General features: G+C 45.9%; 3 protein-coding genes across 3 annotated transcripts; all 3 read right to left on the bottom strand.

The window, feature by feature from the left end:
- Positions 1 to 1522: 1522 nt before the first annotated feature.
- LOC119054934 (histone H2B type 1-C/E/F/G/I) lies at positions 1523 to 1952 on the bottom strand. The gene has a single exon (XM_037152989.2). It carries the CDS (start codon positions 1933 to 1935, stop codon positions 1555 to 1557), a length of 381 nt encoding a protein of 126 aa, XP_037008884.2. The 5' UTR covers positions 1936 to 1952; the 3' UTR covers positions 1523 to 1554.
- Positions 1953 to 17506: 15554 nt separating this feature from the next.
- LOC119054935 (histone H2B type 1-M-like) lies at positions 17507 to 17953 on the bottom strand. The gene has a single exon (XM_037152990.2). The coding sequence runs from the start codon at positions 17930 to 17932 to the stop codon at positions 17552 to 17554; it is 381 nt and encodes a 126-aa protein (XP_037008885.2). The 5' UTR covers positions 17933 to 17953; the 3' UTR covers positions 17507 to 17551.
- Positions 17954 to 18683: 730 nt separating this feature from the next.
- LOC119054916 (histone H1.4) lies at positions 18684 to 19461 on the bottom strand. Its single transcript, XM_037152972.2, has one exon. It carries the CDS (start codon positions 19413 to 19415, stop codon positions 18759 to 18761), a length of 657 nt encoding a protein of 218 aa, XP_037008867.1. The 5' UTR covers positions 19416 to 19461; the 3' UTR covers positions 18684 to 18758.
- Positions 19462 to 24334: the final 4873 nt, after the last annotated feature.

The raw sequence follows: 24334 nt of genomic DNA, 5'->3' as shown, positions 1-24334 counted from the left end.
CGAGTGTGGGGCTGAGTACCCAGCCAGCCCTCAGGGGCAGGGAGGGCCCTGAACAGTGAAGGACAGCTTTGCCAAGAACATGAGTAAGTAAGTAGCACTGGGAGCTGGTGAATAAGCTGTGTGTAGAGGCGGGGAAAGGGGTTGGATGTGGAACCAGGGGCATTTCAGGCAGAGAAAAACCACAAAGGACTGAAGGCTGGAGGGGTTCAAATCCCCCCCAAACAGTGAGAAAACAAACAAAAACAAAGGTAAAACAAGGATAACAGAGAAACAAAAAACAAACAGGAGAAAAAGGATCCTCTGAGGCTGGCTTTGAGTTACATGTGTGTGGGCCAGACTCGGGCCTGAGACCTTACTTACTACAATTTCTGCATCTGCATGGGGTGGGGCCTGTGTGTGTGTGTGTGTGTGTGGGGTGTCATCGAAAGGCTCTGGGCAGGGATAATAAAGGACCAGGAATGCTTTTTAAAAGGCACGGTGCCTGGAATAGAAACTAGATTCTCTAGGACAGGACTGTCAGGGCTAATTAAGCTCGAATAAATTCCAGGTGACCAGAAGAGTTGAAAGGCACTTATGATTTGGTAACCTGAAAAACAACAGCTTGTGCCTTTGTGCTTATTTCCCTTTTTGAGATAACAGAGGGAGCCCGGACAGACAGGCTGGGGAGACTGCCTAGAGATGGGTGCTTCCTGCTACATTGAATGTTATCACATTATGGGTGTGGTGCTGATAACCAAACCTTTGTCCCCTATCTTCTCTTCCGAGAGGATGACTAGGCCTCAGTTCCCAGCTGAGGGTAGGGAAGTCACGAGGCTTATATCTTTGGGCCGAGCCTCCTTGGCATTATGTGGTCACAAACTGTAGGCCTCCAGGCCTCAGGGTCCGGCACACGAACGCGGAATAGCATCTCCCACTCCCCCATCCTTCTTCCCCTGCACGTCCTCACCGACCCCGGGCCCCTCTCTCTTCCTGGCCAGGGTTAAGGAGACGGTGAGCTGAGAGCAGCAGAGACCTGGAGGCAGCACAGGGGATGGGCTCGAAAGGGAACTCAAGTGACCCAGAGAGTGAAGGACGCATTAGAGGCTGCAGAGCCAGTTTAGTGAAAAGACCTAACACTGGGTTTTTGTTTTTTTTTTTTGGGGGGGGGGGGGCCTAGTTTGTGAAACCAACTAGCGAGTGTAGATTGTATGCTTTGCCACTAAAAAACGCTAATTTCCAGCATCTTATTAAAAGTTGGGGAAGAAAAACAAAGTTGCAGTAACGATTGTTCCCTCCCTGGAGCTGAAGTTCCCTAACCAGTTTAACCCGAGATAAAGACGCTTAGCCAGGACTCGAAACGGCCTCAGGCAGAGGGCGGGGAAAGAGGAAGTGATTAGACTACACAAAGGAACCAGGGCCGCGGGCCGCAGCGACACCAACGGGACGCCCCGAGCACCTACAGCAGGATTTTCAGAAATCGCTGTGGCCAAGCTAGCGCGCAGCTCTTTATATGAAAACATGAGTGGCTCTTAAAAGAGCCTTTGTGGTTGGGAGACAAGCGGCTTGCCCGCGAGTCTACTTGGAGCTGGTGTACTTGGTGACGGCCTTGGTGCCCTCGGACACCGCGTGCTTGGCCAGCTCCCCAGGCAGCAGCAGGCGCACGGCCGTCTGGATCTCCCGGGACGTGATGGTCGAGCGCTTGTTGTAGTGCGCCAGGCGCGACGCCTCGCCCGCGATGCGCTCGAAGATGTCGTTCACGAAGGAGTTCATGATGCCCATGGCCTTGGACGAGATGCCCGTGTCCGGGTGCACCTGCTTGAGCACCTTGTACACGTACACCGAGTAGCTCTCCTTGCGGCTGCGCTTGCGCTTCTTGCCGTCCTTCTTCTGGGCCTTGGTCACCGCCTTCTTGGAGCCCTTCTTCGGGGCGGGCGCGGACTTGGCGGGCTCCGGCATGGTAGCGAGAGGAAGGAAACTGCTAAGAGGAATAACGGCAGGGCACTCCGTGTCCTTTTTTATATAGAACTTGAAATGCAAATAAGGTGCTAACCTAGAAGCCTGTGTCTGATTGGTGGGTATTCAGAGCAAAGTCAAAATAATTAGCTCTGTCCAATCAGAACACAAGAGTTCCAAATCTGCATTCCCATTCGTTGAAATGAAGTTGCAGTTTTCAACAATGACACAATTCTTTTTCGCGCCTAAAAAGGATGATAGAAAATGCCGCCCTTGCACTTTACTTAGGTCAACGTGTCCGGGCGCGGAAGGGAGTGTTGCAAGGTGCCGGCGCATCTGTACGTTTGCATCCAGAAGTGACGCTGGGAAAGAACTGGAAGGAAGTAGGTGACTTTCCGTCACCCCGAGTAACTCGGGGACGCTGCCTCTCACTGCAGACGCAATGCAAGAACGAAGCGTGAAGATAAAGGGCAGGGAATGGAAGCTCGCTGAGAAAGCAGGACAATGTTGCCAGACGGGAAATGGGGGAGGAGTTCGTTGGTCTGCATGGCTACAGTTCTTCCTGTTGGGAAGTATCCAATCATTCCCAGTCTAGTCATGGAGGAGGGTCCGACATCGTTCTCCAGTCTAGCCAGTTCAACGGTTAAAAAATAAAATTAAAGTGAAAACACCGGCTGTTTAACAGCTTTATTTTAAATTACTACCCTCCGACTGAAAGTGGATTGTCACCTAGTTGTTTTATTCCTGTCTTTTTGGAGAGGTGTGTCCTCCCTGAACTTGCTTTTTAACTAACAGTACACGCTGCGTGGGGCAGTCTGGCATCCAAGAGGACCACCTCCTGAGTCTAGGACGTCTTACAATAGTTCATTTGTTCTCACTTCAGTATTGAGGAAGTTTCCAGAAAACCTATTCAACATGATTTCCTCTTCACTCCAAAGTAGTCAGTGTGGCAATGCTCAGAATAATAGCTAATGTGCTTTATACATAGTTGTTTCTTTCATCATATCACCCTACCTGATTGAATATTACTTTTTTTATTTTACAGAATAGTAAACGATTTATAACTAGAGAGGCAGGGACTGGATTTTTCTGTAACCATAAACCATTTGCCTCGCCTTTCTAATGGTAAGATAAGCTACTGCTCTTTTTCGCTCAGCCCCTGTGGTCAGGTCAGAAGCACTTGGTTGTCCTCAGGGCTGGGCTTTTGCACACAGGCTGGCCCAGCTGTTGCTCGGCTGCTGCAATCCTTTTCTACTCCAGCACTTTCTCCGAGATCCCCCAGTTTTCTTAACTGGAGCCTCACGCAGCCCAGCTGGCCTTTACTGGCCTGCCTCCTGGAGGAAGGGGCTTGACTTCCATTGACCCTGCTTCCCACTTAATGTAATAGCGTTTTTTCTACTTGGGATTGGCTGGTCGAACTGTGGCCCTTGGACCAGCTGCAGCAGCGAGTCCCCGAGGAGCAGGTTAGAAAGGCAGACCCCTGGTCTCCACCCCAGACCTGGTACACATCAGACTCGGCGCTTACGGAGGTGTGCAGGTGATCTGCGTGCCCTAGTTTCGGAAGGAAGGAGCTCAGGGATCTTTGACCTTCACCTGCAGGGAAGGCGTTCTCCAGAAAAAACAAAGGGCATAAAGGAGCACTACCTAGAATCCCTTCTATTTTCCATACATATTTTTAAAAAACCCTCCTTTTCCATTCTTTTCTAGGGTCATTTGTTATTAGCATTGCCATTAGCTTTTGTTGTTGTTGCTGTTATTAGTTTGTATTAGCATCACCGGTTGAGAATGCTAATATGTTTCCTTTGTGGCTGGAGTTGAAAGCCACCAACTGGGAGCTAAGGCTCCAGGGTTAAATCAACATGCATCACTTTAGGAGTGAACATTTCTCTCACAGTACTCAGATTTCATCCTCCCCATGAGATTTCACCAGGAAAATGGCTCCTCTTTGTACTAACATGTGTAATATTCTGTGACTGAAGTAAGTACATTGTCTGCAAACACAAGACGTTTGTGGTCTGATTCATTTCAATTCGAAAGAGAATATGAATAATAAATAAAAGCATCAAGTCAATAACCCCTGACCATTTGCTCAAGTGTAACCCTTGGGTTTATAGGCTTTAAATAAAAGACATAAGGGATCAAACAACTACTTTTTAAGTGTGTGAGTCATAAATAGTTCGTTAAAGGAAAAGCAAAGGCCCAAAATGACATAACTCGAGCTCCAGAGACCAAACCCAGATTTAATTACAGTTTCAACCTCTCCCAGAAACATAATCCTAGTGAACAAACCTGGAATTTTCTGGTCCAGCACCAGTAATGTAATCAGTCACCTGGGCCCTCTCCACCCCTCCTAGTAAAATGAGGCAATCTGCATGAGAATGCCCTCCAGCCCTCCGGGTCTCTTTCCTGGAAAAAGCTTCCCCAGAATGTGCTTTTGCTTTCTTTTGTTAATAGCTTCCTTGCTCCACCCTTTTTCCTATGAAAACTTTACGGGTGACACAACCCATCCCTCAAGAGCCCCTTCCAGTTGCTAAACAAAGTGCTGCCTGATTCATGAATTGGCTAGACAATTAGATCTCAGAATTTACTTGTCTGAATTTTGTGATTTTTCCACAAGACAAACCTGGTCTCTAGAGAACACTGAGTTGTAGTGAGGACTGACCCAAAGTGACGTGCTCGTTCCACGTGTATGTAAACCTAGTGACATACACACCGGTCAGGGGCAGACAGAGCAGTCCAAGGACTGTGTAATTAGAGCTGATTTGGGGAAGGAATATTGACAGGAGGTGAAAGAGACTTGCCATAGCGCCCAGGTGACTGGCATAAGATCTGCAGGCTTCTCAAGGATTAAGCAAAAGGGATTGTCTTTTTAGGAAGAAGAGTTAACAAGAGTAGAAACAACTTTGTATAGGAAAATAAGAGTAACTAGAGATTTGATGGGACAGCAGATCAGGTGACATTTAACTCTGAGGCCACCCAGTTCTCTGGAGGGAGCCTTCAGGAGGCCGAGGGTGGGTGCAAGTTCAGGGGCCTGAGGGCATGAAGAAAGTGTCAAGTTTGGCTGATAAGCATATTACTGTGGTTGGTCAGTGGGGGTCGGTGAATCATGGATAAGTCAAAGAACGGAAACTTGGAGGATCTGTGTCAGATCACCAAAGAGTTCATCCTCGAGTCCTAATTCCTTGGTGGAGAAGGTGGTCCCTTGCAATCAACCATGAACGGAATACGCAAGAGGGGTGGGAATTCCTAGAGCCTTTCCTGTGTTTTAGGACCTACGGATCTCAGATAAAAGTCAATATTCTGTTACATTCCATGACATGTCATTTAAACACGGCTGGGTCTGATGTTTAAAAATTTTAAAGTGTAAAATGTGAAACCCTTGGTTTTACTTTAATTTTAAGTGAAATTACTGGAACATAACAATTACTTACAAAAAACATAAGCTGGATACTTGAGAATTGCCTCTCCGGGTAGAGTTTCTGAGGCCCCGCTGGGAGAGCGAGCATTTGGATGATGAGTTGAAGGGCTACTTGGACCCAGGATCGTTCTCTTAAAGATAAACACTTTGCTCTTCAGTGAGTGGATTTCTCTGATCAACTTTTCCCCATAAAAACTCTCTTGTGACTCAAGAACAGTAATTCGCTTTTTTTTTTTAGCATTTACATAAAGAAGGACTCCAGAATAAAGGCAGGCATTAACTTCGATGGACTGTGTAAGTATTTTGTTACATGATTGTGGTTTCATGGATGTTTCAGTTTGCCTTTCTCAGGAAAGTATCATGTCAGCGTTTTGGAAAATGTACAATATTTTGTCTTTGCATGTTTACCCTTTCATAAAGCTAAAATGTGCATTAATGTAATGAATGTAATAAAATGTGTAAAGAAAATGTGCATTAGAAAGTGCTTCCCTCACTGGAGTCTGAAAATAAATCGTGTGTGGATTTAAAAAAATAGTAAGAAAAAATAAGAATGAGGAGGAACTACCAAGAGACAGCACAGTGAGTAGAGCAAGATGAATACCAAACACCTTTCAAAGCCAAAGTTTTGCTGGGGCTAGAGCTGGACACTGTAAGGACTGTCGTTACCAAGGTGAAAAACAAGATGCTTTGGGTAGGATAGATAGCAAACCAAGGCAGGGACCAGGAGGGATACCTGCCCCACCCACTGACTCAGCAGTCCTTGGGATTCTAGGTATCTTTTTCATTATCTGGGAGGGAAAGCCTTTGAAAGTGTGCTTTCATCCCAGGGCCTCAAAGGAGAGGAAGGGCCCATAGTGCCTAGAGGAAGAAACCCATTTAATACCTTTGGTATTCCCGCCCCGCCCTGGAATGCGGACACCACCTACCACTGGAGTCCTCAGGACAGAGGACTCGGGCTTGGTTGGCTCTCTGACCCTTGGACCAGGCCGCCGGCCTTTAGCCACACGGGCTTGCCACCCCGGCCATCACCGCCCTTTACACTGCTTCCCCCTGAACCTCTGCCTTTCAGCCTCCACCTTAGCTAGGCCCGTTCTCTCCCAGGAGAACCGATCACCAATAAACCGAGCTTGCCCGCTAATAGACTCGCTGGTCGTTAACTCTTTACTGTGTTGCCAAGAAGAGCCGAGTCTCCGGGAGTTTCTCCTACAATGTCATTCCGGGAAAGCCTTCCTGATACCAAGAAACCAAACAGCCCAGAACAGAATTAAACATTCTTGTTTAATAACAAGAAACCTGAAGTCTCTCAGAACAATAAAAACCTAGGAGCTAAACGAAACCAGAGTGGTAAACAGAACTGCCTGGCTTCCCGGGGGCAAATTTCATTGTCCAGATTCTGAGCTTTGTTAATCAAAGTATCTTCCCTGCTGGGGAAGAGGGCCCTGGAACTTAACTGGAGACTCCTAGCATAAAGCTAGGGTCCCTTGAGAAAGCATAAGGTAGAGGGAAAGTTTTGTTTTGAAAGGTCCCTGGGAAGAAAGCCTGTTGGTCTGCGCAGGACTCTGGGGAGGAGGGCACAGGAATTTGCCACAGCACAGAACCACAGTAGGAATTGAATTGCGGCGGTCTCGCAGCGCCACCTAGTGTCCCCTGAAGGCAGAGATAAACCCCCAGGGGAGGGAAGGATCTGGAACCCAAGTTCAGTAAACGTGCACACAGGTTCGAAAAAGGGGAAGCAGAGCACCAAACCGAGAGATTAAGAACCGTAAGAATGCTGTGGACGACTCTTACCAAAACATGAACTTAACATTCACGGAGTTATTTCAAGATATACAAGATAATTTCCAAGAAAAAAGGTTATGATCATAAGAAAGTGGGATAGGCAGCTAAAAAAAAATCTTTCCTATGCACTTCAACCCAGATGATAGCAAGCACAGTTGCGTTTTAACGCTTTTAGTTTAATTTAAGGAATTGATAGTTCCCATTTAGCAGAAGGCGTTTCAATACAAAATAATAGCTCTTTCTTTCTTTGAAAATGTGTAAGTTTGTTATTTAAACTAGACAGAAACAAAAAAAGATAAAAAAGAGACTACAGAAAATTGTAGTCTTGTCTTATGAACATTCATTAAAAAGCGCTATTTAAAAAAGAAGCAAATGGAAACCAAGAGATGATACTATTTTTAAAAAATAGTAAATGTAGAATTTATTTATTTTATTTTTTTCTTCCAAGAATGGAAGAAAAGCTTAACCCCATAAATTTTCCAGTGAAAGACAGTAGTAGAGAAAAATGATGTGGTAATCTCCATAGATACTGGAAAATTGCATGAAGACAACCCTCTTTCATCATATACATTTTCTTTTTTTTTTCATTTTATCATATATATTTTCAATAGACTAGAATGAGAAAGAGTGGCTATTTCATAAGGACTAGCTACAGTGAGCCAAATATTTAATGACCATGTTTTAAAGGATTCCCAAAAAGTCTAAAAGAAAGACAAAGCTTTATGGTACTGCTCTCTGATATGGCACCAAGGGCCCAGTCACTGTCCTGAGACAAAGACTAAAAGACGAAAGGATAAGGATTCATAAGAAAAGATGTTATATATTTTTAAGATTTTATTTATTTACTTTTTTAAAACAATATTTAATTCCATGGGAGTGCTAAGTCCTTTTTTAAAAATTTATTTGAGAGAAGGAGATCATAAAGACATTAATTTGTTGTTCCACTTATTTATGCACTTACTGGTCAGTTCTTGTATGTATTCCCACCAGGGGTCGAACCTGCAGTCTTAGCATATTGGGATGATGCCCTACCCAACTGAGCTATGTGCCCAGGGCCATATTTATTTACTTTCTTAGAGGGAGGGGAAGAGATCCAGAAAGAGAGGGAGAGAAACAGGATCAGTTCCCTCCCACATGCCCCCTACTGGGGACCTGGCCCACAACCCAGGCATGTGCCCTGACTGGGAATCGAAATGGCCATCTTTTCAGGTCGCAGGCTGGGGCTCAACCCACTGAGCCATGGTAACCAGGGCAAAAAGATGTTATCTTTATTGTTTGAAAATAATATTGATACGAAGAGATCTGATCACAGGGGAGGAGTGGGAAGAGACCATAGGAGGAGGTTGCCCCGGCAACAGTAAACCATGTAGGACCGGATTGGCTGAAATGCTGAATGCACATGGCATCATGGGCCAGAAGATGTGACATACACAAGCTCTGGGCTGGGCCTCTGGGCGCAGCTGTCTCTTCCTCCAGGATTCTTGGGTGATGATGCTGCAGCTGCCCGCGTTTCCCAAGGAAAGGTAACTTGAATGGACTTGGGGTGGATTTGGAATGGGAGAAGGAACTCCGGGCGCAGTGCTGTTTGTACTAACCACACCCACAGACCAGAGACTGGAAGACTCGGGCCCCAAGTAGCAGCTGGCAGAGCAGTGGACTGGTCCCTAGGGCAGGACAGTGCATTCTTCTCCAAAGCTGGTGGGAGTCCAGGCCTGGACACACCACCCGCAGGTGAAATGGACCCGGCATGAGGAGAACGCAGACCCTGCTGCTGTGGTTGATTCTGAAGGGGACAGCTGGACCTGCACTCCGGGAGGACATTTGAAACTTCTCTTCCAGAAAAGGACAGTGATCCCCAATACATGGTGACAATATTCTTTTACTTTATTCATGTGCTTGTAAAGCCATGGACTTCTTAGCTGCCAGACACTGAGTTAAGAGTATGGTCCTTCCCATTGTGAGGAAGACAAAACCAAACAAGGATTGAGAGTGAGTTATAGTTATTTCTGAATGAGTGAAGGCATATACAAGGGTTCTGAATATTCTGAGCCTGGAGAAAAAGAAACCTCACTCTTGGGTACCATTATTCTTTGCTTGCCTGGTTTCTTTGCTTGTTTTCTGGTGCTATGGGAACATGGTTTGAACTCTGCTGTTTGGGGCCCCTCAGGAATTCTCTGTCCCTGTTGGTTGGCCTTCAGGACATGGGAGAAGTTGTCTGTGAGGTAGGTTGGAAAGAATGCCTTTGCCAAGTGGAACGTGCAGGAAGGGTCATTTCATGCAGGTGGAATCTGGCCTGGGGCGAGAAAGCGAGCCTCTGCTGTGAGACCAGGAGGTAAGTCATGTCTCCACCACCGGGAGGCCGGCGCCTCCCCCACTGGGGCTTTGGGGCCCTGCGAGCCTGTGTGACTGGTTAGTGCGGCCGGTGGGAAAGCAGACAAGATTCTAAGGCTGGTTCTAGTCTCCCCCACTCTTCTGGAACTGTCTTTGCTTTAGATTTTGTTTTGTTTCTGTTCTGGAAGGAAAATGAGGTTTCTGAGAGTTTGTTAAAACTTCACATCAATTGGAAATTAAACAACGGAAGGTATAAGGCATGGCAATGCAATCTTGGTGGGTATTGGAAGGACGAGGGTTTTCCCTCACACGTAGTAATTTTCTCCCTACCTGAACCCTCCAGAATTTGGAATTCTGAAGATAATATAAAGTTTCTTTGCACAAAACCAATAAGCCCCATTTCCCATGGTGGTTTTCTTAACCAAGGCTTTGTTGGAATATCGTGCCTGAAGCAGGCAGGCCAGGACTCTGGTTGCTACCATAAGGCCTTGAGGACCCGCAGTGGTTCCTTGTGCGAGTCCCAGCAAAGCAGACTTAAAGGTCCTATGTGATCAGTTGTTGTTCTGGTTGTGTTTATGCAAACATGCAGGCAAAAACAGAAAGTGTACTGAAGGCCATCCCTCTGAGGCCAGTAAGGATGGGAGAAAAATTGTGTTAGAACAACAATCACAGTCCTCAGGGGTGGACACTGGTCTAGTGCAGCTGTCTTCAAAGTTTTGTTTCCCCTGGGAAGTTAAACCAGGTTTGTGACATTATCAGAGATGTTTGATTTACAGGCAAGAAGGGTTTGTCAAACTGTCTTTGTTGGATGTCATTCCAGCAAAGGGCTTGCAACTGGGTATCTTCTCAAAAGGACGTCTCAAGGACTCAGAGACTGATTTGTGATTTGTGGCGAGAATTCACTTGTGTGTCCTCACTGCTGTTTTCAGAGGGCACACGCCTATGACATTACCTGGGTGGCTGTGTACACGACATAGGTCTCACTGGAGAAGCCCACCTGCCTCACCACCTCCCTCCTGGGTCTCGACCATCTGACTAGAGTAAGTACTCAGGTTGGTGAGTATGGGGTGGTCTGTGGGTTTCACTTTAAAACTGGTTTCCACCCTGGCTGGCATGGCTCAATGGATTGAGTGCTGGCCTGTGAACCTAGAGGTGACCAGTTCAATTCCCAGTCAGGGCACATGCCTGGGTTGTAGGACAGGTCTCCAGTGTGGGGTGTGTGAGCCAACCAATAGAGGTATCTCTTGCACATTGATGTTTCTCCCCTTCTTTCTCCCTCCCTTCCACTCTCTCTAAAAAGAAATAAAATCTAAAAAAAAAAACAAAACCCAAAACAGGAACTATTTTCCTTTTCTGCCTTAATAGATCGGACAGCAGGGCGCAAAGGTGTTAAAGGGGGGAACCCCATTTCCTCTCACCCTGAGTTAAGTATAGTGGGCAAAGGGCTTTGCACAGGTGTGACACTCCTTGCACAAATTCCTCCAGGGAATTTGTTCCCAGTGTGGGCCATTGCAAAATTGGTTCCTCCCTTAATCAGCCAAGCAGTTACGGTTTTGATTGTGCCTTCTAATCCTCTTGTCAAATTTATCACCTCCAGAGAACAAGAAGGATGCCAGCTCGTCCAGCGGTGTTATCCTTTTGACATTGCACACGCCGCCTCCCAGGGACAGCAAACTGACCTAGACTTTGCAAGATCCTTCTCTCTTGTGTGAAGGCCTCCCTCCACTCCAGACCCCCTTTCTGTTAGGGGTCTCTGGACCAGGGGAGAGATGGGACTATGCCCATGGCCAGTTGGAAGTAGCTGCAGAAGTATGAGACCTGCGCCCATTTGCCTTTGTAAAAATACAAAGTCCAGACCTGTTAAAGGGGGAAACAGAGAAATCTGAGCAGATGCCTGGGGAAAAGTAGAAGGGGGCAGAGGAGGAGTGTGCTGGGGCATCGACAAACAGTCCAGGACGGGACTGGCTGAGGAACTGAACGCCTCCGGAGCCCATGGGGCTATGGGCTGTAATATACGAAATCAAAGAAGGGCTCTCTGGCTCTCTCTGTCCATGTAATTAATGCCTGTGGAAAGCTGCTATTCCAAAATTGTGACACCTTCCAATAAAGACTTCTTTCCTTTACTTCCAAACCTTAGCCTCTGCAGTTTTGCCTACAGGGTGGCAGTGGGCAGTGTGACCCCAACTGTTGTTCGGTAACGACACATCATTGTGAAAATTTGTGAGGATCTATGAACAGACTTCATGAAGCTCAACAGGACTGTAGATTAATGAGCATCATGGCCTTCCTGTAATATTAGCTGTGACTTATCGGGAATTGAAGTAGAAAAATCAGACACCATTCATAACAGTGTAACAGATCCTAAGGATCTAAAACCAAGAAAAAGAACATTCCAGACCTATATGAATAAAACTATGAAATACCACTGAAGGGCACAAAACAAGATTCACTTGAATTAACAGCTATATAATGTTTACATTTTGTGATGATTCAATATGCCAAAATATCCATAAATTCCAAAATAACCTAAATATTCAAAATTATGTCACGAAACCCTGATGCATTTTTGGTAAAGCATTGTAAAGTTCACGGTGACAACCACCACTAGTCAAGATCTCCCTCTGCCTCCTTCAAAAGAAAGCGAGAGGGGAAGAAAGAAAGGTGGGTCCCGACTTAAGGCAAACACTTTGAGGGGCTAGAGCAGCTGTCCTGAGAGCTGTGAGCTGTGCGAAGCTGTGCTAGCGTTTGTTCAAATCTATATAGACCAAGTTGACAAGGGGGCTCAGATGAGCCTGGCAGAAGTCCCTCTAAATCTTACCTGCTGTTATTTGAATTAATCACTTAGAGTTACCAAGAGATCAATCACATCTTTCATGTAATGGGTTTGAGCAGGGACCCTGGAGCTAAACTGTGAGGGTCAGGATCTCCTCTGCCATTTCTTAACTCTACAACATTGGACATATTTTAAGTTTTGGGTGATTCAGTAAATCTGGGGGTGAAATTACACAGATGTGTACAAGAATTACAAATTAACATCTGTGAGGTATTGAAAATGTGGGTGTTACTAAAAGTTTTTTTCCTTTAAAAATGAAATACAAAGAACAGGGAAGCGTTTTGTGATGCCGGCATTCAAATCTGCATTGTCTTTTCTGGGCCTAACTGGGTCCTTTTGCCTTCTAGGGCCCCTTCCTCCATTCAAATAACAGTAGCAAAAATAACCCTATTAAAATCATATGACCCTGGCTGGTGTAGCTCAGTGGATTGAGCACGGGCCTGCGAACCAGACAATAGTGGTTTGATTCCCAGTCAGGGCACATACTGGGGTTGCAGGCTGGTTCCCTGCAGGCCAGTTCCCAGCAGGGGACACATGAAAGGCAACCATACATTGATGTTTCTATCCCTCTCTCCTTCCCTTCCCCTCTAAAGATAAATAAAATTTTAAAAAATCATATGAAAATTAATGCATTAACACATTTTCAGCGACCTAAAAGTTTTTCTTCTGATTTTAGAAATTAAAATAAATCTTTGTGAGCCTCTAAAAATACCCTAGGCCCTATGCCCTGTGCTCCCTTACCCTGAAAAAAATTACCTATTCACCTAGGAAGTAACTCGCACACACCCACGCACGCACACCCTCCAACTTTCCACCCGTGCCCTATGCAGGTGTGGGCAGTAAGAATTCTGGCATCTGGGGAGAGGATGAAGGCGTCTTCAGCCTGCAGCTCAGAAACAGCCGGGAAAGGAGGAAACAAACCGTGAAGGTCGGTGCCCTGCCTCTGCCCGCAAACTGCTCGCACGGCCAGCGTGTCTGTCCACTGGCAGCCCGAAGATGGCGGCCGAGCCCCCAGAGTCCACGCAGCAGCCAAATGGCAGGCAACAGGCGGAAGTACGCCCGAGCGACCCCACTAGGATGGGAGCCCTAGCGCGTAACCCGGCCAACGTGCGTGACGTGCGTAAAGTGCGCCGCCGTCTGAACGTGGGGCCAGACTGGAGACCACTTGGCAAAGCCCAGCGAGAAGCCAGCGTGGAGGGGCGGGGCTGCGGCGAGACAGTGCGGAGGCGGGGTTATGGGGGAGAAAGAGGAAGCGGGGAACAGGGGATGGCTCCAGAGGGAAGCCCGAGGGGAGTGGCTTGGGAAGTGGGGAGACGGCGGTAGCTGGGCGTGGCGCGATTTCCCCTGCGCCCCTGCGCGCCCGCCCTGGGAGGAGGGTGCTGCCAATTTTCCGGACTTCTCGCTTCCGGTTTAAACCGCAGTGATTTTTCGGGTTTGCATGGCTCTTTGATAGCAACATTTCAGGGGAGCACCGTTCTTTCTCCAAGTGTGGTCTCCGGACCAGCTGCAGCGGCACCACCTGGGTAATAGAAAAAATGGGAATGGCCGGCTCCTACCTCCGGTGTAGTGTTTCAGAGGTGGTGCAGCGGGGCCCAGCAGTCCGATTTCGGTGCACATCCAGTTGGAGACTGCTTCTAAGTGGGGCGTGTCCCTTGGTTCCGGTGTCGGAGATGATCTCTCTCATATCGGCTTAGCCAAACAAATCTGTTTCCCTTCAGCAACGTTATCAAAGCCAAAATAATGCTTGGATCTCACCCACTCAGACCTGGAAACCAGAAGATAACTGAAAAATAAACTATGTTTAGAACAGGGGTATGTTAGGAGAAAGATTCGAATTTAAAGTTAATACAGAATTCCAGTTCTTCACAAATTTTATTAGTAATGACATCTCACTCATAGGCTTTTTTGCCACCCTTTCATTCAGATTTCTGTAAACAAAGGTAGTCCTTGGGAAATAATGAATTACCAGTAAGTAACCTTGTAACACGAGTAAATTCCATTTTTATGATTAAAGCAAAAATAAAATGATAAGTCTAGAACACTCTGGGCTTCTCCACTCCACTCAGGTAATGATCTTTCTATAAATCTGTGGCAAAGGAGCATGGATGGGATTTCTGGGAGATAAATACTAATTCGTAGGCAGACCAGAGTTGTATTTCGTAACTTCTATGGGATGATTCACACTTTTAAGGTGATGTGTGCATTCTTTTCTTCTCTGTATTCATCTTTTCCAAATTTGAGAAAATAAAAGGTGTTCATTTGTTAGGTGCCATTTTGCCTTTTGCATTAATATTTGTTATACAATGAAAGGATCCTTTTTATATTGACTCGTTTAATGTGCTATGAAGTATCTCTGCAGAATCACCTACACTGTAGTCCTTATCAGCATGAGCAGATAATGACTCACTATACTTACTCAAGAGATGTTCCTGCAAAACAGGATCTTTGCTCCAAATCCCAACACTTAGGTGAAATTCAAACAGTTTAAAAGCTCAAATTCTCTTCCCCTTTGTTTTTGACCTGAAGAGAATTGGCAATTCTGATTTACATTTTAAATCAGTGATTAAGGAAATGTAATCATTAACAATCACTAAGTCCTTACATGTCCATAACTATTGTTAAGAGCTTTACGTGAATTATCTCAATCCTTAAAATGCCTCTAAGAAGGAGTGTACTAGTAATATCCTTGTCCTGTACAAGAGGAAAGTGCATCCCTGAAAGGGACAACTCAGCTCTGGCTTCTAACCCTGTTGTTACAAACGTATACTTTAATTAGTTAATCAGTCACGCTGCATGAAGTGGGGCCTTCGGGCTATCTCCACCACCTCCAGAGGGACTGGAGACTCAAGATCAGCTCTGTGGGAAGTCAGTCCTGTCTATGTGATAAAGTCCTCATAAAAGTCTGGACATCCAGGCTTGTGAGTTTCCCTGGCTGGCAAGATGTCATCACACATCATTGCAGGGAGGTGTTAACCAGCTCCATGACTCCCCCAGGGAAATACTACCAGCTCGGACTTCCAAACCCTGCTGGACTCTGCACCTTGTGCTGATTCTGTGGGCTGGTTTTAATCTGTGCACCTTTGATGTAACAAACCTTAACCTTGAGTGTAGTAGTTTTCAGTGAGTTCTGTGAGTCCTTCTAGTGAATTATTAAATCTGAGCGTGGTTTTGGAAAACCCCGGATTTTGCAGTTGGTGTCACAAGTGAGGGCAGTTCCTAAACTTTGCACTAAGTCACAACGATATTAATATTACAGTGTTTTCTTTTTTATGCAAAATTGGAATATTTTTTGCCTAAATTTAATGATTTTGGTAGTTCCCAAGTAAACAGCTCAACTATATTTATTGTGTGCAGATTTTTAAAGAGTGATTAGAACTTTCCTCTTCCCCTTTTTTAGGTCTTAAAGAAAGATAAAGTGAAATGAAAGCAATTGGCTGTAAGCTTCCTTACTAGATAATTTTGATACTTGTGGAGAATCTCCTTATAAACCTTCAGGACTAAAGTCTACTCAGTTTCTTTTCCTTTTATTTCCTTCTGCTTACCTTACACTTTAAACATTGTAGTTTTTTTTTTAAAGCATTAATCTTTCTTTTTCTTTTTTTTTTTTTTTTGGTGTGTGTAATGTAAAAGCAAAAGATTTTCTCCAGAAAGTTACAGAGGCAAAAGAGAGGCCTTTGAAGCTTAAGGGAAAGAAGGGCAAAGCCAAGATGCCTGGCAAAGTGGTGGGTGGGGAATGCAATGGACATCCCTCGAGAGAGAGAGATTACTCAATCTTAAATTCTTTATTTTTAAATAAATTATTAAATTAGTGTCATCTTGTCCAAATTTAAATTTTATTGTTTTTTTATATTACTAAATATTGTATGTGTTCATATGCCCCAGTAATTTGGGGAACTTAAATGTTTATGGTATTTACGTTCTCTTTAAATTGGTTTTCTTTAAAAAACACATTCCTTTCTGTTTATTGGACATGCCAGCAACAATCATGCACCTGAGAACTGTTTACCACTTGCATTTCAGGAGTTCTCAGAAGAGTGAACTCTGCTCTAAATACCTTTTTAAAGTACCTATTATATGCTGGTTTAGTTGAACGGCAGAGGAGACTTTTCTCCTTCACATTCTCAGAGAAAATTGCACCAGGGCAGCATATCAGAATTTTACTGGCTTCTGTCTCTATGGATAGAGGTCAATTGCAATTTAAGTTGCTGGGATTCTTAAAAATCTACCAAAAGGTAATAGGTCCAGGTGATTTTCCAGCTGGTTTCTATCTAACCTGTAAAGCACAAATAATTTTGACATTCAAGTATTTAAAGCATCATGAGGATGATATGGTTTTAAAATATGTCCCCAAATATTTTACCATCCTTACCTGGAAAGGTGGCGCCTTATTCCCCTTCTGAATATGTGACAAATTTAAGTGACTTGCTTCTAATGAATAGAAAGTGTTAAAAGTGAGAGTGTGTGCCATTTGAAACTAGGTCACAAAAGCTACTGTGGCCACTCTCTCATTCTAGACTTTCTGTTTTCGGATGCTAAAAGCAAGGCTCTTTTTGAGAGTCAATTAGCCCAGACAAGTCTATGTGGCAAGGCCCTGAGCCCATCTAGCCAACAGGCAACCTCTGAAGGCCTCTCACAGAGGAATTCCAGTTCCACTCCCTCGGTGCCTTACAGACACAGCACAGGCCCCGCCCCCCGCCCCGCCCCCGCTGCGTGCCTCAAGCAGAAATTGGACCAATTGCAGAGCAAGCAAACCAGAAGCACCTCTCTGTATTTCGGGAAAATTCGTTTTCAGCCCTTTTTTTGAGCAGTACTAATCTATATAAACAAAAAACACTGAAGAGAACAAAAAGTCGTTACAAGATGTCCTATGCTATCGGTAAACTGTCACCAAATACAGGATCAATTTGAAGAACTGCACACGGAAATGAGAGCTGTGCAAGGCCATCGAAAGGCCATTTTCAGATCAAACTATACTTGTGTGATATGTACTTATGTATAAGTAAATACTTCAATGGTACTAAATGGTTAATGGTCCACAGAGCTTTCCTTGTTCAAAGTTTGTAATTTGTGGTAGCTATAATTATTGCTGGATAACTTTGCAAGTAGTCCTTACCCTGCTTCCACAAAACAGCGGCAGTGTAGGTTTAAATTCATTACGAGAAACCGCTAAAGTGAAAATGTTACAACTCATCTGTTGAAAGAATGAGTGGCTCTGAAAAGAGCCTTTGGGGTTAGAAGTCAAGCGGCTTCCCGCGAGTCTACTTGGCGCTGGTGTACTTGGTGACGGCCTTGGTGCCCTCGGACACCGCGTGCTTGGCCAGCTCCCCAGGCAGCAGCAGGCGCACGGCCGTCTGGATCTCCCGGGACGTGATGGTCGAGCGCTTGTTGTAATGCGCCAGGCGCGACGCCTCGCCCGCGATGCGCTCGAAGATGTCGTTCACGAAGGAGTTCATGATGCCCATGGCCTTGGACGAGATGCCCGTGTCCGGGTGCACTTGCTTGAGCACCTTGTACACGTACACCGAGTAGCTCTCCTTGCGGCTGCGCTTGCGCTTCTTGCCGTCCTTCTTCTGGGCCTTGGTCACCGCCTTCTTGGAGCCCTTCTTCGCGACGGGCGCAGACTTGGTGGGCTCGGGCATAGTAACGTTAAACGTCACAACAGTAATGCCAGGACCTGAAAAAGTAATCTGCTAGCTGCGCCATGATTATTTATAAATGTGGTATTCAAATAAGGTTAGTAAGAATTCGCTACTGATTGGATTAATCCTAATGTGTCGTCACAAATGAGAGTGGAAGTAAACTTTTCCCATCTACCGTTTCATTGGCTATTTCAATCCTTTGCTTGCCCAATCACAAGACCTAGACTATGCTATTCAGAGCCACTGTAGAAGCCTCTTCCTGCACTGCGCTTTGTACTTCAGAAAGCATATTCAAATTTGTCAGTGTACTTCCTTTAGAATTGTGGGAAGACGCAACCTCTGACAGCTAGGATACTTCCACGTATCGAGTCTGGGGTCTCTACCGTGGGCACCTCGTGTCTGAGCTTACATCGTGAGTGCTGAAGCTGATGGATAGGCCGTGGTTGAGAAGCAAATCACTGGACTCCCGCAGCAAAACTACCAGGAAATCAGGAACGTGCTGCGTAAGAGCCAGCAGTCTGTCTTATTTGCTCCATCTAAGTCCTAGTTTGTTAAAGGACGCAGTCAGGTACGGACTGCAGACTAGTGGAGTGGAAACGACCAGTTTCTCTAACCCCTCCCTTACACACTTCCGAGAGCCTCAAAGCGCCCCTCCCTTTAGGGTAACCAACCCCACTTCTCCGGAGTCCCGCCCCTTCTGCCTGCGTAAGCGCTCCAGCCACGCCCCCATAGGAAGTGCAACAGCTTTTTTTCTGAGATGTGTGGGTGGCTCTGAAAAGAGCCTTTGGGTTGTGTCGAATTTTTAACAGTTGGCCAAAGGAACTTTTTACTTCTTCTTGGCCGCCTTCTTTGGCTTGGCTGCCTTGGGCTTAGCAGCCTTTGGTTTAGCCGCCTTGGGTTTCACCGCTTTGGCCTTGGCTGGGCTTTTGGGCGCCTTCTTGGGCTTGGCTGCTTTCGCCTTTTTCGGGCTCTTTGCCTTTTTCGGCCCAGCAGCTGCTGCCGGCTTCTTCGCCTTTTTCGGGGTCTTCTTGGCGCTTTTCTTGGGGGTGGCGGACCCCGCGGCCTTTTTGGGTTTCTTGGCCGCCCCAGCAGCCTTCTTGGGCTTGGCCGCGCCCGCCTTCTTGGCCTTGGGCTTGGCCTCGCCGGAGGCCGCCTTCTTGTTGAGCTTGAAGGAGCCCGAGGCGCCGGTGCCCTTGGTCTGCACCAGGGTACCTTTGCTCACCAGACTCTTGAGGCCCAGCTTGATGCGGCTGTTGTTCTTGTCCACGTCGTAGCCCGCGGCCGCAAGCGCCTTCTTGAGCGCAGCCAGCGACACGCCGCTGCGCTCTTTGGAAGCGGCCACGGCCTTGGTGATGAGCTCGGACACTGGCGGCCCAGACGCCTTGCGCTTAGCAGCACTGGCGCTCTTACGGGCCTTCTTCTTCACCGGAGCCTTCTCGGCAGGGGCCGGGGCTGCGGGCGCGGCAGGCGCGGTCTCGGACATGCTGCGGGCTGGCGTGGGAAGAGATCTCGAGCCGGAAACGAGACACTGGCCGGGACTCGGCCGTGCCGCTGCGCCCGCGCGCTTATATAGGGCGGAGCTGCGCCGTGATTGGTGCGCTGTCCAGCCCGCCTCGCTGGCAGCCGCAGAGTGTCCTCTCGGATCCCGAGTTGTGTTTGTTACACCTCGAAAAATGCCAAAAATATCAAAATTCCCTACACCGAATTGCCCGATTTTTCTCTGAAAGTGATCCGCGAAGTCTCAGGCTTCATCCAGGTCTCAAATTATGAGGAAAGCACAAACCTTTATGCCAAAAACTAGCACTATTTCTCGCCGTGCTTGTCAGATTTCAACTCTGAGAAACAAAACTTTCTATTTTCTTCGTAAATTATAAACTGATCTTTAACTGTGGAGTTTTTTGACCTCTCAAATACGATTCTCCAAGTGGTTAGCTTATTATATGTCCAAAAACAATGCCACTGGAATGAAGATTTTTATTACAAATCTGCGCTTAAGTGAAGGAAGTAACACAGGCTCCTCGGAGAGTCCTGCGTATTGAGCCGAGGGCATTTGAGTTCATCAAACTGGATTACTTTAATGCCAAACCAATTAAAGCCCCCGAGGGGTAAAATTTTGGAGCCCCAGGACATCAGTCTATGCAGACATAGTTTTATTTCTGTTTGGCACCGGGTTTTAACGAATTCCCTAGCAAAATTCTTTTCCTCTCTGCTCCCAAGGGTTGGGGGCGGGGCTGGGGCTTCTGTTCCTCTGGAGAACTGCTCCATGGGTTTAGATACCTTGAGGTCAGGATGTTGGGAAGGAAGGGGAGTCCAAAACATAAGGTACACAAAAACGGACAAGGACTGATTTTTCGAGTAATCCCCAGATGACGTTCCTATAGTCACTAGAAGTGGAGGTGGCTCTGAAGCGTCTGCCTGCGTTTGTGAGGAGTTCTTCTGGTCCTGTCTTCAGGGTCAAATTGTAATATACGAGTAAGAATCGAAATTCAAGCATTGGTCATAAGGGGAAGTGTGTGAGAAGTGTGGGTTGTAAGATGTGAATTCCCACTGTTAAAGAATCCCAGGCACTATTATTGATGAATGACTGTTCTGCACACCAGGTATGCTTCCTTGATGAAGAATATGGCCCTGTGCTTCCCAGACCTCTGTAAAGAAGAAAACAAGTTAGGTGTAGGATTGAATGAGTAGCTCAGATTTCCCTCTCAGAAGCAGAGCTTTGAGGGACAGTGGAAGTTAAGCCAATGACGGCCTCTCATCAATGAGAGGACAATGAGGGACAATGAAAAACGTCAATAAGACAATGACCTTGTTCTCATGAGGTCTTGTGTAGAGAGTTGCTCACTCAACAAAAAGTACAGTTGGCGATGAAAACCCAAAGGATGGAATCATTCCAGCAAAGTGGATTGAGTGGCCTTGTCTCTAAAAACTGCAAGCCATGTGTTTGAGAGACAAAATACAGTTTTGGACAGTGCTAAAATTGATGTGATACTACTCTGGGTATGGCTGGTTGGAACGTGGTCTTGGACAACACGTTGAATTTTAGTACTGTTGTCCCATAATTTCACACATAACAGACCCTTCGGATGATGTCGCTTTGTTCAGTTGAGGTGCACTTTGAGGAATCTGTCTGCAGTCTTGCTGAGTTCTTTTGGCTCGTTGTGACACACTAATTAGACTGAAATAAACACGAGAACAGAAATCTTTGATGCAACATCAGTAAAATGTTTTGAAAACCTTGATTGAATTAATGCTGAAACTGTAATAAAAGTGACATAAACTTTCAACTTTTTAAACTTTTAATGTGTAGACATTTTCAGTGTAATTAGCTCACGTGAGTGAAAAATAAATATGCCCTGTGGTATATATTAAAATAAAAAGGGGGAGGTAAAGTTCCAAAACACGTCAATTAGGGAACCATCCGACTAGGGAACATTCAAGCCAGCAAATGAGGAACATGGATATAGGGGCATTTATTCCAGAAGAAGGGGTATCTCATTTTCACTATGAAAATTACACATGTGAATGGCTTCATTTGCATAACAAATGGAAGTTTTATCTTAAATGACTCTTTTTACTCAGTGTATTCCTTACTACTTCTGACTTGAAGGGACTTAAGCTCCACCTTGTGGGATGTTCCAACTCACCTCTGGTGGTCTGCTGTGGTACAGAGTGTCTTTCTATAAATGAAAGTTCTGGGCAGACTTTAAAGAGGACATTGAGGCTCTGCCACGGGAAAATCGAGCGTGCCTTTGGTGCTCTTTTATGATGAAATTCCAGGAACATCAAGGAGTTCCATCACTGCCATCTGCTCGGCTGGCTGTCTATGCACCACCTACCTTGTGGGAAGGTGCATGTGTTTGTGAGGTCGTGTGGTTCCAAACCAAAATTAAATGGAGTAAAGTAGAAGATCTAATTGGCTTTAGAATGTGAATCAGGAAGTGGGTGACAACCCATCTGTCAATGAGGGGGGCTCTCTGAGAAGTTGTCGAAAATGGTGGGATTTTTGAAGAAAAAAGGTGGGGGAAGGGAGCAATTAGCACAAGAGAAAAGATTATTCTTGAACCTGGACGTCTATTCTTTTGAAGGGAAAGGGAGGGTTTGTGTCATGCAGATTGTCTCTTCTTTCTAAGGGGAAAGATGACCTAACTGGTGCTTGGCTAGAAAACTCCCTACTGGTTGATTAAGTTAATGTTTCTGGGGTTACACCAAAAAAAAACAATCGTGATTGGTTATCTGTGAGGTGTGGGTGCAGTTAGATTAAGTATTAAATCTAGGTTTGGTATCTTGGGCTCTTTAGCATGAGTGATATCATTTTTGTCCTGTGGTTTTTTTTTTCATGAACAATTTTATATAAAGATTCTGAAGTCTTGTTCCAGATGATTCTGAACAAATAACTCCAGCTGGTCTCAGACTCAATACTGATCGAGTTCCTCGGATTCCTCGGGTGTCCACCCGAGTCTGGAAAGCACTGCATTCTTCCTGGAGGTGACCTTGGGTCAAGCATGTTTCACGTCATTCCTGTGGGTTCCTGGACTTGCCTGTGAGACCTATGCAAAGAAGTTGACGCTGGGTATGACCAAGCTTGGGGAGGATGGGGGCAGCACAATCCAAGCCTGATGTCTGTGGATGCATACCTGACCTGAAGCTGCAGTCACTCTGGAAGGAGAGGAGAGAGGACCGTCCACAGGCGGTGGACCGGGCTCTGGCTGCCCGCAGACCACTGCAGTTCCCTCGTATGGCACCTCTACCTCTTACCCCACTTCATCATTCTGCATGAAAATTACCCTTTAATTTATTGCCAACTGCAACCTGCCTTCTCACTGAATCAACTCGAAACCCCCCGGCTTTGGACCGTTTCCCAACTTCACTTAGGATGACGTGGGCTCACAGAGGTTAAGAAATTCTTCTGAGAAGTCTGCTGGAAAGGGCTGTGTCCAACATTCCAGTTCTTAGCTACCTGGCCTTGCAGCAGGTGCTCTAAAACAATGCTGGCCTGAACAGTCGTTAAAGGTTATGAAGCAGGTTGGTGGCAGAAAGCCAGCACAGTGCTTTGTAAGGAGCTAGAACAGAATGTAAAATATGGAGCTTGGTGCGTGTAGTTGCAGGTACTACAGCTCATTGTGTACGTGGGGGGGGAGCCCTTCTAAAATGTAGTCTTCTCTGCTCTGGCTCAATGGCCGGAGAGGGGGGCGTTGTCTTCCTCCCACTGGCCATGAGACAGCCTCCTCTGCTTGTCTCTTAGAAGCTAAAAAGCTCCTTTACTGCCACTGACTCTGTTGTAAGCCCCCAAGGACCCTGAGTGTATGGCAACTATGTTAAGGAACAGTGTGATTTATAGAAAAGTTGAAAGGAAAGGGAGGCTTCGACTTGGTCGCTTTTACTCCAATTTTCTGGGTTCTAAATGATTGACTCTGGTCTTTGATCTTTGAGTCTGTTAACATAACTGCTTTACTGAAGACAGAGTTCGAGGAGGAGGTGTTTTTTGCTGAACAAATGAGCCTCTTGCAGCTCAGAAGGTGTGTTATACAAGCACAGACATGGAGAACTGCGAAGACCACCCCTAGGGCTCTACCTGTCTGTTGGGGCAAATGTATCCTTTCTGGACTTTTTAAATAGGCATTGTATTTTGACTTTTGGTATAGAGCATTTCTGGAAAACTTTTCTTAAAGGGGAATATATATATAATTTGCTGTTGTTTTATTTAACTCGACAATCAGAACCAGTGGGTTGCATAGCCAAAGTTATTCATGGCAACATTGACTGGAACTGTAAAGTGTTGGAAAAAACGTTATTATTCACACGTGAGAAAGTGGTTGAATAAACTAGGATGCACCCGCATAGTGGGGTGATGTACACTACAAAAATAGATGGGAAAAATGTCTTTGAACTAAGGAGTGAATTCCAGTATACACAAATATGATTATTTGAAAAGGCCAGGTGGAAAGCAGTATTCATAGTATGATCCCCCTGCAAAGGAAAGAAGAGGAGGTAACAGTACAGAGAAGAGAAACCGAAAAACAATCACGACTGGTTATGTGTGAGGTGTGGGTTAGAAATGAGTGGAAAAGGGGAGGAAAGGGGACGAAGCAGCAGAACTGAGGAGGGAGGTGCGGCTGTGAGTCTGTCTGTAGGATTCTCACTGTCACAACTGTAGAAATATTTCATGCACCAGCAAAATAAACAAACTGTGACAGACAGAGAGATTGGGGAACCCAAAATGGAATACAAGCACCAACAAATGAACCAAACTGTTTTCAATGAATAACATACACGCTGGCTGGTGTGGCTCGGTGGATTGAGCGTCAGCCTGTGAACTACAAGGTCACCGATTTGATTCCTGGCCAGAAAAGATGCCTGGGTGGTGGGCCAGGTTTACAGTTGGGGGCGTGCAAGAGGCAACCC

Source organism: Artibeus jamaicensis, unplaced genomic scaffold (assembly GCF_021234435.1).
Source record: "Artibeus jamaicensis isolate MK-2021 breed Jamaican fruit bat unplaced genomic scaffold, CSHL_Jam_final scaffold_1689, whole genome shotgun sequence".
NCBI lineage: Eukaryota > Metazoa > Chordata > Mammalia > Chiroptera > Phyllostomidae > Artibeus > Artibeus jamaicensis.
The sequence above is the reverse complement of the archived record's forward strand: the minus strand, read 5'-3'. Positions and strand labels throughout refer to the sequence as shown.